Genomic DNA, 12,899 nt, shown 5'->3' with positions numbered 1-12,899 from the left:
CTCCCAACACCACCGCCTTATTAAGAGTAGTGATAGAAACAGGTTTTCAGTTCATGCCAATTATATCCTGAGCCTCCGTGTATGGCTTCCCTGAATGCTGTGTGCGGACCCAGGAAAGCTCCTACTCACCAATGCTTTGTCCATCATCCCAGAACAGCTGACCTTCAGCTCTCCCATTGTCATCCAAAGCAACAATCAATCCCATATATTTCTGTCGGCTATTAAAAGAAAAGTTATTTTTCTACAGACTGCAGGTTGTAAGAATGAAAGACAGCTTCTTTGGAAAATATATAGTCATCCAGAAAAAAAGTAAATGCATTAAAAATACACCTAAATTCTAAAAGCAGATGAGATCAAATAAAAGATATTTAAAAGCTAACAGAGTAAAATGCTTATATTTTAATGAAACATTCAATACAACTTAAATCTCCAAAAATCAAATACATACATGTTACTTACATCCATATTATTAGTAATATAAGAAGCTTCTCCCTCCCGCCAAAAAAAAAAAAAAAAAAAAATCATTTAGCAGCTTCCAGATTGCTGTAGAGTACAATGCAGAATGCTTCTTCTGCATTCACAACTTTCCATGGCCTGATACTAACCAGTTTGATTTTGATTCACTTTATCTCCTTTATCAGTGCTCCAGTTAAACTCAGCATGAATGGTTTACTGCCCTCCAAATTAAGCTCATTTTCACCTTTATCCTCACAGTATATCCCTTTCTCTTGTTTTCATACACTCAAATTCTGTTATTCAAGACTCAGCCCGGAGCTGAAACCATGATTTTTATAGCACAAGAATGAAAGCTAACTTCCACTAACTTCCACTTACTAACCACTAAGTAGCGGTTACTACTCTTGTTACGTATGTCTCTCTTGACATGACATGTTCTATTGTGTGTGTGTGTGTGTGTGTGTATAATTTCTCTTGAGTTCACCAAAGTAGACCTCAGGATAAGTACTAAAACTCTGGGTAGACATCACAAATCATAGAGCTCACTCCTATTCCTGAATTTTTAAATGCTGTGGAGAGAGGTACATGATGGTACCCTCGGGAAAACGTACTTTGAACCTTTGACACAGAAGCTACAGATAAAAGTTCTCCCCAAGACTGACTTCATGAACTCATTCTCCCCCAGATCCCTCCTGGAAGGTACTCTCAGAATCAGATTAATGAAACTGTCCATATTTAGTTTATCCTCCATCGAGGTGGGCCAATTCTGAAAAGGCTGCCTCGTTATGGAAGAGTGAGGCCAATAAACACCACCTCTATCCCTTACCTGGACTGAGTGTTCATCGCAGGTTCTTGCCAAGGCAGGATGTAGCCTCCTCTGACATGAACGTTGATATGGTCCAAGGGAGCCTCCAGGACTTTCCACTCACCTGTTGATTCATTGCCCGATCCCTAGAAGGGAGAAAGTAGGCAAGGAATGATGACGAGAAAAATAGATGAAATCAGTGCCTGCTTTAGGAGAAGTCCTTCCTATTCAAGAAAATCAGCAAAATACTACAAATCGAAGCAGAAAATCTCTGGTTTTCAGCTTTGCTAAAACCTCTAAAAATCTAGCCTTTTCTCTGTATTGTCCAGAAAAGGTAGGTGGTTGGGGACGAGTCAATGTAACATAGACATCAGATTTTCTAATATTTATGGTTTTATGGATAATTTTATTTAAGCAAACTTTGCATGGCTGAAAGGCTGAAACTTACTGCCTTAGAAAATATGTGCTTGGAAGTCAGGAGAAAGTTCCAGGCCCCTCTCTCTGCCTGCAGGGACCAACCCAGGTCCAGAAACAATGTTAGTTCTTACCGTGCTGTAGTCATACCAACGGGCTCTGGGAAAGTAAGCCTGGACCTGAAAAGTATTCTGAAACACAAAATCAACACGTCGTTATGAATATGTCAATAATTTACTTTTAATTTTTAAAATTATCTCTGTAGAAATAAGATTAAAAAGGGAACTTGATTAATGACTTTAAGAGTTGGAAAGGTTTTATTGAGAAAGATCCTAGGAAATTCTTCTTTAAACACAGAGAAACATAACATTTATGAAAAGGTAGATTTTGCAAGGATGCAATATGACAAGATACCAAAATGAGAATCCTTTGTGGGGGTAAAAGTTCCATTAATGGAGATCTTGAAAAACAATCAAGATCTCCCTTAGAAGTTCTAGAAATGCATTTGCCTGAAAACAGTGAGCTGGATAAGACAACCTGTAGGGCTACCCTTGTGGCTCAGTGGTAAGGAATCCAATCCGCCTGACAATGAAGGAGACACAGTTTCAATGCCTGGTCAGGGAAGATCCCTCTTGCCACTAAGCACAGGGCAACTCAGTCTGTGCGCCACGACTACTGAGCCCGTGCTCGAGAGCCCAGAAGCTGCAACCACTAAGCCCACGTGCCCTAAAGCCCGTGCTCCGCAGCAAGAGAAGCCACCACAATGAGAGACCCTCACAGCACAGCCAGAGAGCAGGCCCCGCTCACAACCAGAGCAAAGCCCGCAGAGCAACAATGACCTAGCACAGCCAAAAAAAAAAAAAGATCCATAAAATGCCCTTCCTGTTCTTTAGATTATATGATTGGAGGGTACCTGAGCCACAGTGGAAAACTCACATTTTCCAGCACAGGGCTAATTAAGATGGCAGGGCCCAGCATGAACTGATGGTCTATATCCCATGTTGTGCGTTCCTCTGTAAACCTTAAAGAAAAAATGTGAAAAATATGCCCATATTGTTATGACAGTTGCAGAGGGTTATTCCCAAGACATCCCAGACTTGTCACTGGGGGAACCCGGCTCTACTCACTCATGGAGAAGGGGTCGAACCACAGTGCTGCCCTCAGCGTGAGCCTTATGCATTAGAGTGTAGAGGTAAGGCAGCAGAGTATATCTGGTCTGGAGGACTTTTCTTGAGAACATCTCAAAGGCTGAGTCCCAGGCCACAGGATCTTGTCTCTAAAAGGGTAAAGGAGCAAGTGGAAGGTTACCTCCTCCTTCCTAGCAGTATGAGGAAAGGACCAGCACACACATATGGGCTTTCCTGGTGGCTCAGTGGTGAAGAATCCCCCTGCCAATACAGGAGACGTGAGTTTGATCGCTAATCTGGGAGTAACCCCTGGAGAAGGAAATGGCAACTTACTCCAGTATTCTTGCCTGGGAAATCCCATGGACAGAGGAGCCTGGCGGGCTATAGTCTATGGGGCCATAAAGAGTCGGATTTAGCAACTAAGCACTCACACACAGGCACATATCCCATATGTAGGTTCAGTTCAGTTCAGTTCAGTTGCTCAGTCATGTCCGACTCTTTGCGACCCCATGAATGGCAGCACGCCAGGTCTCCCTGTCTATCACCAACTCCCGGAGTTCACTTAGACTCACATCCATCGAGTCCGTAATGCCATCCAGCCATCTCATCCTCGGTCGTCCCCTTCTCCTCCTGCCCTCAATCCCTCCCAGCATCAGAGTCTTTTCCAATGAGTCAACTCTTTGCGTGAAGTGGCCAAAGTACTGGAGTTTCAGCTTTAGCATCATTCCCTCCAAAGAAATCCCAGGGCTGATCTCCTTCAGAATGGACTGGTTGGATCTCCTTGCAGTCCAAGGGACTCTCAAGAGTCTTCTCCAACACCACAGTTCAAAAGCTGTGTAGGTTATAACTTCTAGCTTCCTCTTTCCCTCCATCTGCCATCTTTATAAACTGGAGTTCCTTGCTTCCTTTTCTTTCCATGAACCCTTCAGGATGGGGTCTAGTCTTGCCCCTGCACGTGTGTAGAGAGAGATGGGTCTCCATACAGCACTGACGTAACTCAGTGAGATTTAAGTAAAATACAAACCCATCATTTCTAAGAGCAAACGGAGCCTCTTTTTATTTCAGCTCCGTAGGGAGCCATAAACATTTCTCCTCATAGGCATGAATAACCCAAGAGATGGGAAAAAGTATATTCTTGAAAAATGGTTGGTAGTCTGGGCTTTTGAACTCTGTGGATTTTCCAAGCACTGGAGTTGCTGGTGATTTTATAATTTTTCATCATACAAATAAGTACGATGTTCTTGAGCATTAAGAAGTGGTGGGGTTTCCCTGATGGCTCAGTGGTAAAGAATCTACCTGCCAGTTCGGGAGACACAAGTTCAATCCCTGATCTGGGAAGATCCCATATGCTGCGGAGCAACTATGCCAGTGCACCAAAGCTATTGAGCCCGTGCTCTAGAGCCCGGGAGCCACAACTGCTGAGCCCAAACTGCTGCAGCCACTAAAGCCCACAGGCCCAGAGCCCGTGCTCCACGACAGCAGAAGCCTGCACACTGCAGCTAGAGACTAGACCCTCCTCGCCGCAACTAGAGAAAAAGTCCACACAGCAATGAGGGCCCAGTACAGCCAAAAATAAACAAATACGTAAGTAGAATTACAAGAGGAAGTCGTGATGTGAGGACACAAAACACCCACACCGTAACCCGCTTCCCTCACCCTGGTCCCGAATGTGTTGTGGTTCCTGGAAAATGGATAAAACGCCCCCAGCTGCATCCAGCGAACACACATCTCATACTCAGCATCTCCAAAGAATCCACAGATGTCTGCTCCTGTCTGAGAAGATGCAAAATCAGAGCATGTTTTAAGTGGGACTTCGTGGGTTTCAGACACACCGAAATCTGAACTAGGGGATTCATTATGGCCCCAGTAGGACTTACATAGGAGATTCCAAAGAGACTGCATTCCATCATGCCTGCGGGGAGAAGATACAGCTGCATTGGACACGGGAGAGCAGACCGTGGGAAGGGTAGGTTTGACCTGTCTCTTCTGTTCCACATTTGAGAGCTCTGAGCCGCTCGTGGTGAAAATGTCAAAAGACGGGTGTGCATTAAAACTCACACACACACACAGAGCACTCAGATCCCGTGGCTTTCACTGACCGCATGGAGGATAATTAGACATGACAACCCCGCTGAGGAGCACTCCAGCCCCCTCCCCCACTGGAGAGGCCCCAGGATGAGAGCCCACACACCAATGATTGACTTCTTCAGCTGGTCCCACGCGGCCGTGTTGTCGCCCAGCCAGTGTCCTCCCCAGCGACCAGAAGAGGGGAAAGTGGAGCGAGTGATGACGATCCCTCGCTGTCCCGTCACCTCCTGCACGGCTCTGCTCGGAGGGGGACAAGGGGGCGAGCTGAGGGTGAATTTGAGGCTGGACAGTTGAGGGACTTTATCATAAAGAGTAGCTGCAGCCTGGAGTGTAAGGCAGCAGAGTGCTGCTCCATTTTAAGCCAGAAAGCATCTGCTATTTAAGTGATGCTGACAGTCCCAATCAACTTCCCAGCAGAACAACTGCAGATAGAGCATCAACTAAAATATGGATTTCTTTTTCTTTAAAAACATGTTTTAATTAAAAAATGCTATCTTATTTTGGAATATAGTTGATTAACAATATGTGGATTTCTTTTCTTAAAAAAATTAATTAGCTGTCTACTTCTAGGTATGAGGAGGGCTGGGGTAAGACAGATATTCATAGAACAATTACTCTATCCCAGGTATTGTACCGGTCATGTTCATATGTGCATCTCACAACCCTGGCCTCCTTTTACTGTCAGGAAACTGAGGCTCAAAGGAGAGAGATAATTTGTCGGTCATTTAAAGAGCAACGAGGTAGATCTGGTACCCAAATAAAACTATATATGACTACAGCTCCCTTTGGTAATATGCTCTCTGCTAGGCTAATCCTCAAAATGCAGGAAAAACTTTGCACAGAGGGATAAATACACATAAAAGATGTTTAAATATTTATCAATGGAAGGTCAGTCTTCTGTAAGATGCTTTAGCTCAAAAATGAAAACAAGATATGAGAGAAAAATCAGTGGAACAAAAGAGAAAATCTACTGATAGATGCTGGTGTATGATGTAATCCAAATATTTGCTAAAGAAAGCATCACATCAATAGGCAGAGATAAAGTATTCAGTAAGTGACAACAGGAAAATAAGTTAGCTATAGCGGAAACAAATCCATTTAGGTTACTACCAATATTTTACACAAGTCCAAAAATGGACAGGGATGTGTGGGCATGCATGCATGCATACACGCATCTGCACGCTTGCACACACACACACACACACACACACACACACACACACACACCAGTGAGAGGTAATGAAGGCAAGAAATAAGGCAGGGGTATCCCCAGTGGCTCAGCAGTAAAGAATCCTCCTGCAATGCACGAGTCATAGAAGATGCAGGTTCGATGAAGATCCCCTGGAGGGGGACATGGCAACTCACTCCAGTCTTCTTGCCTGGAGAATCCCCATGGACAGAGGAGCCTGGTGGGCTGCAGTCCATAGGGTTGCACAGAGTCGGACATGACTGAGGTGACTTAGCACATACACACAGAATAAGGGTGGATGCCCGTGATGCAAAGAACTTTGTCCCTGACCATGTCAGAACTCTAGACACTTACAGCCATGGGAAGAAATGAAAATTGTCTTTCTGGCCAATGACAAAAGCACACTCACTCGTACGTGGGTCTGGTCTGGGCCCAGCCATAAAGGCTGTGCACGTCGTAGTGGCGCACCGGTGAGCCATCGGGCAGCACCTGCTGGCTCTCCATGCACAGGGTCTGGCTGCTCAGGCCCTGGTCCCGGGCCTCCAAGTCTGGGAGGAAATGCAAAGTTAATTCTTACAAAACCTGATTTGCACATTCACCAGAAATGCCCATCATCTTCACATTTCTCGACTTCAGCCAACAACCTCGTTACCAATAACAGCTCCAGTTTTAAGAATTTTTTGTTATCAGGGTCCTGTGGCTGCTTAATTAATGAAAGGTAAGAATAGGGTATGGAGCCAGGAAGGGAACCCTTCTGTTTGCTCCAACTCCAATAGCCACAGGGGGCTGCCAGAGTCCAGTTAGGACACGAGAAACCCCTTTGTGGTTATGATCGTCTCTTCCACTAGATGGTAATGTTCTCAAGGGAACAGGTCCTATTTCATCACTGCACTAGTACTGCTAAAGCTTTCTGATTTGTCATCACTTATCTGATACACAGATATTAAATTAAGGAAAGAAGGAGAAAAAGGCAGAGAGGAAGGAAGGAGAAAGGAAGGGAGGAAGGAAGGAGAAAGGAAGGGAGGAAGGGAGAGAGAAAGGGAGGAAGGAGCTAGTGAGCAGCAGGAAGCCTAGCAGTGGCCCACAATTCAGGCAACGTGGAGTCCACTAATTACTGGGACAGTGCTCTTCATGAAGTGAGTCACTTCCTTCCCTAGGCAAGAGTTCAAGCAAGGTACGAGTTCAAGGCAAGGAAAGAGTTCACCTTGTAAGGTGTTCAGCTCCTAAGACACCTTTAAACCCAGGGCCCATTGACATTCTGTTCCTGTTTTTACCATGGGACAAACAGGGAGTATCTTTCGTGCAGGTTCTGTGAACACGGGGAGAAGGAGTTGACGGAGCTAGACTTCCATCATCTAGTCAAAAGAGTGAAGTGTGTATGTAGGGGGTGTGTGCGTGTGTGTGGTAGGTGTATATGTGTGTCTTTGTGGTGCATGTGTAGTATGTTGCAGGGTGTGTGATGTGTGTGGTGTGTGACATGTCTGTATGTGCACGTGTGTGGTGTGTGTGCAGTGTAGTGTGTGGTATGTATGTATGGTGTGTGTGGTGTGCAGGGGGTGGTTGGGAGTTTCAGTTATCAGTCCATACTCATCACTATAGCCAGATGCACATCGTTGCTTGGTTTCTTTCATACCACATCATGCTATTGTTTCTATGCTTGATTAGTTGTTTATTTGCACTTATTCAAAGTTACTCTATTTGGGATTTTACGTCAGATTTAAAAGTGTTTTCTTGCCAAAATTAGGCTTCACTTTAACAATAACAGGAAAATTTGCAAGGCTTTTGAGCAGAGAAGTAATTTGGTGAAGACATCATTTTACATACATGGCACATAGGGTGGATTATTAAGAATTTCATTTCTGCAGCCCGTGACAGATCCATTCACAAAGTTCGATGGTTCATTCATGTTCTGCAATGAGATAGCAAAAATAAAAAAAAAATTCTGTGGGTCAGAGGCAACATGGACCTTCCTATAGATGACACTGACCTCACAGAGACAAGGTCAAATTTACACCAGCTGGTTGCATCACTGACTCTGTGTAATCTCAACCCATAAGGATTCTAAGAAATCATTTTGGTTTAAGAAGAGTGTTAAACCTCTAGTTTGCTTGGCATTTTTAGACCTGTGAGGATTGGCTTATAGTGACAAAATACTGAAATTAGGCTGGAATCATGACCTAAGTAAATCTCCTTTTGATTCATCTCCCCACACAAGCCCATCTTTTCTGTGCGGATGACTCACTTTTTATCTGTGGCTAATGGTTATCATAATCTCCTCATTATCAATAGTTTAGATTATTGATTCTGACATCAGCATAGACCTAAAACCAGGAGAAATCTCTAACTTTCTATAGTAGATACAGTCCTAAAAAGTTGTAGGTAACTCAGAAACAATCTAGAAATCAAATAATACTTGCATAGATCTATTACTTAAATGTAAGAAATAGCAGTTCCCGAGGTGAATATTCACAGCCTACAGTATCAATGGAAAACTTAAAATATTGTGTATTAGGTTATCTTAAGTGAAAGTGAAAGTGAAGTTGCTCACTCGTGTCCGACTCTTTGTGACCCCGTGGACTGTAGCCCACCAGGCTCCTCCATCCATGGGATTTTCCAGGCAAGAGTACTGGAGTGGGTTGCCATTTCCTTCTCCAGGGGCTCTTCCTGACCCAGGGATTGAACCCAGGTCTCCACATTGCAGGCAGATACTTTTACTGTCTGAGCCACCAGGGAAGTCCCTGGTGATCTTAAGTAGGACATCCTAAAATGCAAAGGCAAGCTGTTTGGGAGGACTCTTGGCTACTGGAGTTATTTAGCTACACCTTTCTTGCAGTGGAACAAACACCACAGAGCTGTTGGGATCTGTGTTCCTCAGGGCTCGCCCCATCTCTTCATAGTTTGGGTTAATCTGTGTCCTTCTGTGTGCCTACTCTGGGTCTGCCTATCCTGATGAGGGCCAGGGAAGCCCCAGGGCCGCCAGTGGGTGGCTGAGAGGTTTGTCTCTGGGTCAATGGCAAGCTTCTTTCAGCCTGGCCCAAACTGGAGAAGCTCTTCAGAGGTGACCTGGAATATGGTCAGGAGCTCAGACCACTGCACAGTGGAGGAGGAAACTGGGGCACTGATATGCTTCCCACTCCTAGAAAAACACCAACAGAGGAGACTTCGAATGTGTGTCCCAGAGACATCTCAGGAAGCCCTGCTCTTAAGCTCAACCAACAAGCGTAGCAAGCATCGGAATGGACCTTTGAAGCTGGCATTTTCCCAGCTGTGTGATGAATATCAGTTGCCTCTGATCCATGCCTTGCCCACCCCTGGCCCTGCCCTGTATCACACGATGGGGTCTTGGGCTCCTTTAGCACTGGCCTCTGGGTAGGTCTGGCCAATGGAAAGCACTGGCAAGAGGTTAGAGGGTGGGAGCTAAGAGAAGTCAGATATGTGTCCCACTTTCTTTTTCAGGCAGCAACTTGAGTGGTGGCTCATTGCCTTCAGGGACTCCAACTTCCACCAGGCAGTATGTCCCTGGGCAGACGTATGATTCTCTCTGCTCTTCCTGGTAGTCCCAGCACCTCAGCTCTATAACAGCATCCCTCTCATCCACTCCTCCAGCCCTAGTTTGCTGCTTTAGTAGGTTCTGAGTTATCTCCCTGAGTTTTGACTGCTAATGTTTTCAAAGAAAGGCATGAAAGATGACTTACAATCCACAATCCATCAAACTTCAAGCTCTTCTCTGGCTCTCGAGGGTTTCTGTAGAGCTCTTCTATTTCCCTCTTCCACCAGGCAGCTGTGTTGTTCCGCAAGAAGTCAGGAAAGGCAACATGGGCTTTGTACAGCTGTAAGGATGACACATGCTCTTATGGGGGGTCTCAGCCTGTCCGGGAAGGGGGGTGCACAAGGACCGGGAAGGGGAGACAAGCAGGTATTTGTGCAAGGCTTTGCCCACTCAGTGTGTGCCCTAACCTCATATCAGTGTCTGCAGCTGCACAGAGTTTACTGTGGACACACACACACCAGGAAAGGTGACTCCATTCTCTCTTTTCCTAGAAGGTTAGATAGTCTTTAAGACCCATTTTAAACATGGGATTCACTTTATGATTAGGCATGGCATCATATAAACAGGAAAATTAGCCATCAGTGTCTAAACAGTCAAACTTCAGAGCACAAGTGCTTTTACTACGTTGGCCACATCAAGGAGATCAGTCATGCAGGGAAATGTGAGCTGCAGTGTGGATGGGATGCTGGATGCCCAAGACTGATGTGGCATCAAGTGCTGAGTCAAGGCCATTGCTCCTTTCAACTGGCCAGCACTTTCTTCTAAATGTAGACGATTCGTTAAAACCCAATCTGTTCATAACCTCTCCAGTGAAAAGATCCCAGACTTTCCTTCATTATTTTTCAAGCAACATTAAGTTCAAACGAAATACAACCCGTTGAAGGTGCACAGGTAAAGGTATTTCATACATGATTCCCTTCTATACAATTCCAGTTTAGCTACCTGTTGGGTTTCCATTCAGGGAAAATTTTGCTTCCAGAAAATTACCCGTTGACAAGTATACTCAACTCAGAGCTACTTAACCAAACATCAGGGTAAAACTCATAAGTATCCAGATGTGTAGAACCATGTAGACAAAAATCTGTGCATTACTGTACCTTAACCTGAGTTTCGAGATCAAGGGACCCATCCACGTTCACATTGGGCAGATCTGGCAAAACCTAGAAAAAAAAGAAAAAGAAAAATTAAAATCTTTAAAAAGCATTGCACACAGACCGTGAGATGTTTCACATGTTAGACTCAAATGACATGCATCTCCATACAATTCTGGGGGATATTTGCCATTAATTAAATTGCAAAGTCTGAATATATGAAATTTTGTTAGGTGAATATAGGTTAGGATCTTTTGATTCATTCCATCAGTTTTCAAAATTTTACTTTTGAATGTTATTAACTAAATCCCTTCTGAGCACATCCTCTGTACAATCACTTTGCAAATGATGGTTTTTTTCACTGATCTGCCTATCACAGACTTGTAACAAATTTCCCCTTATAAAAAATATATATTAAGTGTGACTCTAAAGGAATAAGATTGATTTCTGTTCACAACCCATACGCTTAGCCTCAATGCGTTTAAGGAGTATCACAACTTACTAGGGACCCCAAGTATATACAGCATTAAAAAATTCATAGTATCAACCAATTTCGTCTATAATTAGAAGGACATTAACTGTATGCATTTTGGACTTCCTTGGTGGCTCAAACGATAAAGCATCAGCCTACAATGCGGGAGACCTGGGTTCTATCCTTGGGTTGGGAAGATCTCCTGGAGAAGGAAATGGCAACTCACTCCAGTATTCTTGCCTGAAATATCCCATGGACGGAGGAACCTGATAGGCTCTTCTAGTCCATGGGGTCACAAAGACTCAGACACGACTTCACTTCCACTTTTCAACTATATACATTGATTCATTCATTCATTCCACAAATACTGAACATTTACTACATGCCAGGCTCACTTCTGTAATCTGTACCTGCTGAGCCTTAAGTAAGAAACAGTCCTTGTTTTCTCCAAGCTCACAGATGGAACAGAAGCACTAGGTTTCACGTTACACTCTCTGAGAGTCGCAATACAGAAAAGGGAGAACACAGCTGGTCTTGAATGCTTCCTAAGAGTGAACATTTAAGCTGGCCTTGAAGTGCGGGTATTATTTGGGCAAGTTGGGAAGGAAACATTCAAAGGCACTTGAACAGGGCATTAACCCAGAGCAGGAGTGTTGCAGCAAAACAGAAACAAGTGAACAGCCTCTGGCACATACCAGCCAAACAGGCCTACAATGGTTTTGGTTATTGTTTTAGCTGTTACTACTAACGGACTCTTAAGAAACCTGCGCGCAGGTCAGGAAGCAATAGTTAGAACTGGACATGGAACAACAGACTGGTTCCAAATAGGAAAAGGAGTACGTCAAGGCTGTATATTGTCACCCTGCTTATTTAACTTCTATGCAGAGTACATCATGAGAAACGCTGGGCTGGAAGAAGCACAAGCTGGAATCAAGATTGCTGGCAGAAATATCAATAACCTCAGATACGCAGGTGACACCACCCTTATGGCAGAAAGTGAAGAAGAACTAAAGAGCCTCGTGATGAAAGGGAAAGAAGAAAGTGAAAAAGTTGGCTTAAAACTCAACATTCAGAAAACGAAGATCATGGCATCTGGTCCCATCACTTCATGGCAAATAGATGGGGAAACAGTGGAAACAGTGTCAGGCTTTATTATTTGGGGCTTCAAAATCACTGCAGTTGGTGACTGCAGCCATGAAATTAAAAGATGCTTACTCCTTGGAAGAAAAGTTATGACCAACCTGGACAGCATATTCAAAAGCAGAGACATTACTTTGCCAACAAAGGTTCATCTAGTCAAAGCTATGGTTTTTCCAGTAGTCATAAATGGATGTGAGAGTTGGACTATAAAGAAAGCTGAGTGCCGAAGAATTGATGCTTTTGAACTGTGGTGTTGGAGAAAACTCTTGAGAGTCCCTTGGACAACAAGGAGATCCAACCAGTCCATCCTAAAGGAGATCAGTCTTGAATAGTCATTGGAAGGACTGATGCTGAAGCTGAAGCTCAACTACTTTGGCCACCTGATGCGAAGAGCTGACGCCTTGGAAAAGACCCTGATGCTGGGAAAGATTGAGGGCAGGAGGACAAGGGGACGACAGAGGATGAGATGGTTTGATGGCATCACCGACTCAATGGATATGCGTTTGAGTAAACCCTTGGAGTTGGTGATGGACAGAGAAGCGTGGTGTGCTGCAGTCCATGGGGCTG

At 44.4% G+C, this 12,899-nt stretch overlaps 1 protein-coding gene across 2 annotated transcripts in view; it reads right to left on the bottom strand.

The window, feature by feature from the left end:
• Positions 1 to 12,899, bottom strand: part of LOC101113672 (probable maltase-glucoamylase 2) — a 103,162-nt gene that overhangs the window by 20,921 nt on the left and 69,342 nt on the right. Inside the window, exons 34-45 of one of the 2 annotated variants that reach the window (XM_042248942.2) lie at positions 10,727 to 10,789; positions 9,775 to 9,909; positions 7,904 to 7,988; positions 6,489 to 6,627; positions 4,994 to 5,127; positions 4,680 to 4,714; positions 4,459 to 4,575; positions 2,803 to 2,951; positions 2,612 to 2,696; positions 1,810 to 1,866; positions 1,283 to 1,407; positions 130 to 218 (exon numbers count right to left, since the gene is read on the bottom strand). In XM_042248942.2, coding sequence (XP_042104876.1) covers positions 130 to 218; positions 1,283 to 1,407; positions 1,810 to 1,866; positions 2,612 to 2,696; positions 2,803 to 2,951; positions 4,459 to 4,575; positions 4,680 to 4,714; positions 4,994 to 5,127; positions 6,489 to 6,627; positions 7,904 to 7,988; positions 9,775 to 9,909; positions 10,727 to 10,789 — 1,213 coding nt within the window. Of the gene's footprint in view, positions 1 to 129; positions 219 to 1,282; positions 1,408 to 1,809; positions 1,867 to 2,611; positions 2,697 to 2,802; positions 2,952 to 4,458; positions 4,576 to 4,679; positions 4,715 to 4,993; positions 5,128 to 6,488; positions 6,628 to 7,903; positions 7,989 to 9,774; positions 9,910 to 10,726; positions 10,790 to 12,899 lie in introns of those variants that run through there. The other variant, XR_006059718.1, reaches the window with a different exon arrangement.

Source organism: Ovis aries, chromosome 4, assembly GCF_016772045.2.
Source record: "Ovis aries strain OAR_USU_Benz2616 breed Rambouillet chromosome 4, ARS-UI_Ramb_v3.0, whole genome shotgun sequence".
NCBI classification, from domain to species: domain Eukaryota; kingdom Metazoa; phylum Chordata; class Mammalia; order Artiodactyla; family Bovidae; genus Ovis; species Ovis aries.
The sequence above is the reverse complement of the archived record's forward strand: the minus strand, read 5'-3'. Positions and strand labels throughout refer to the sequence as shown.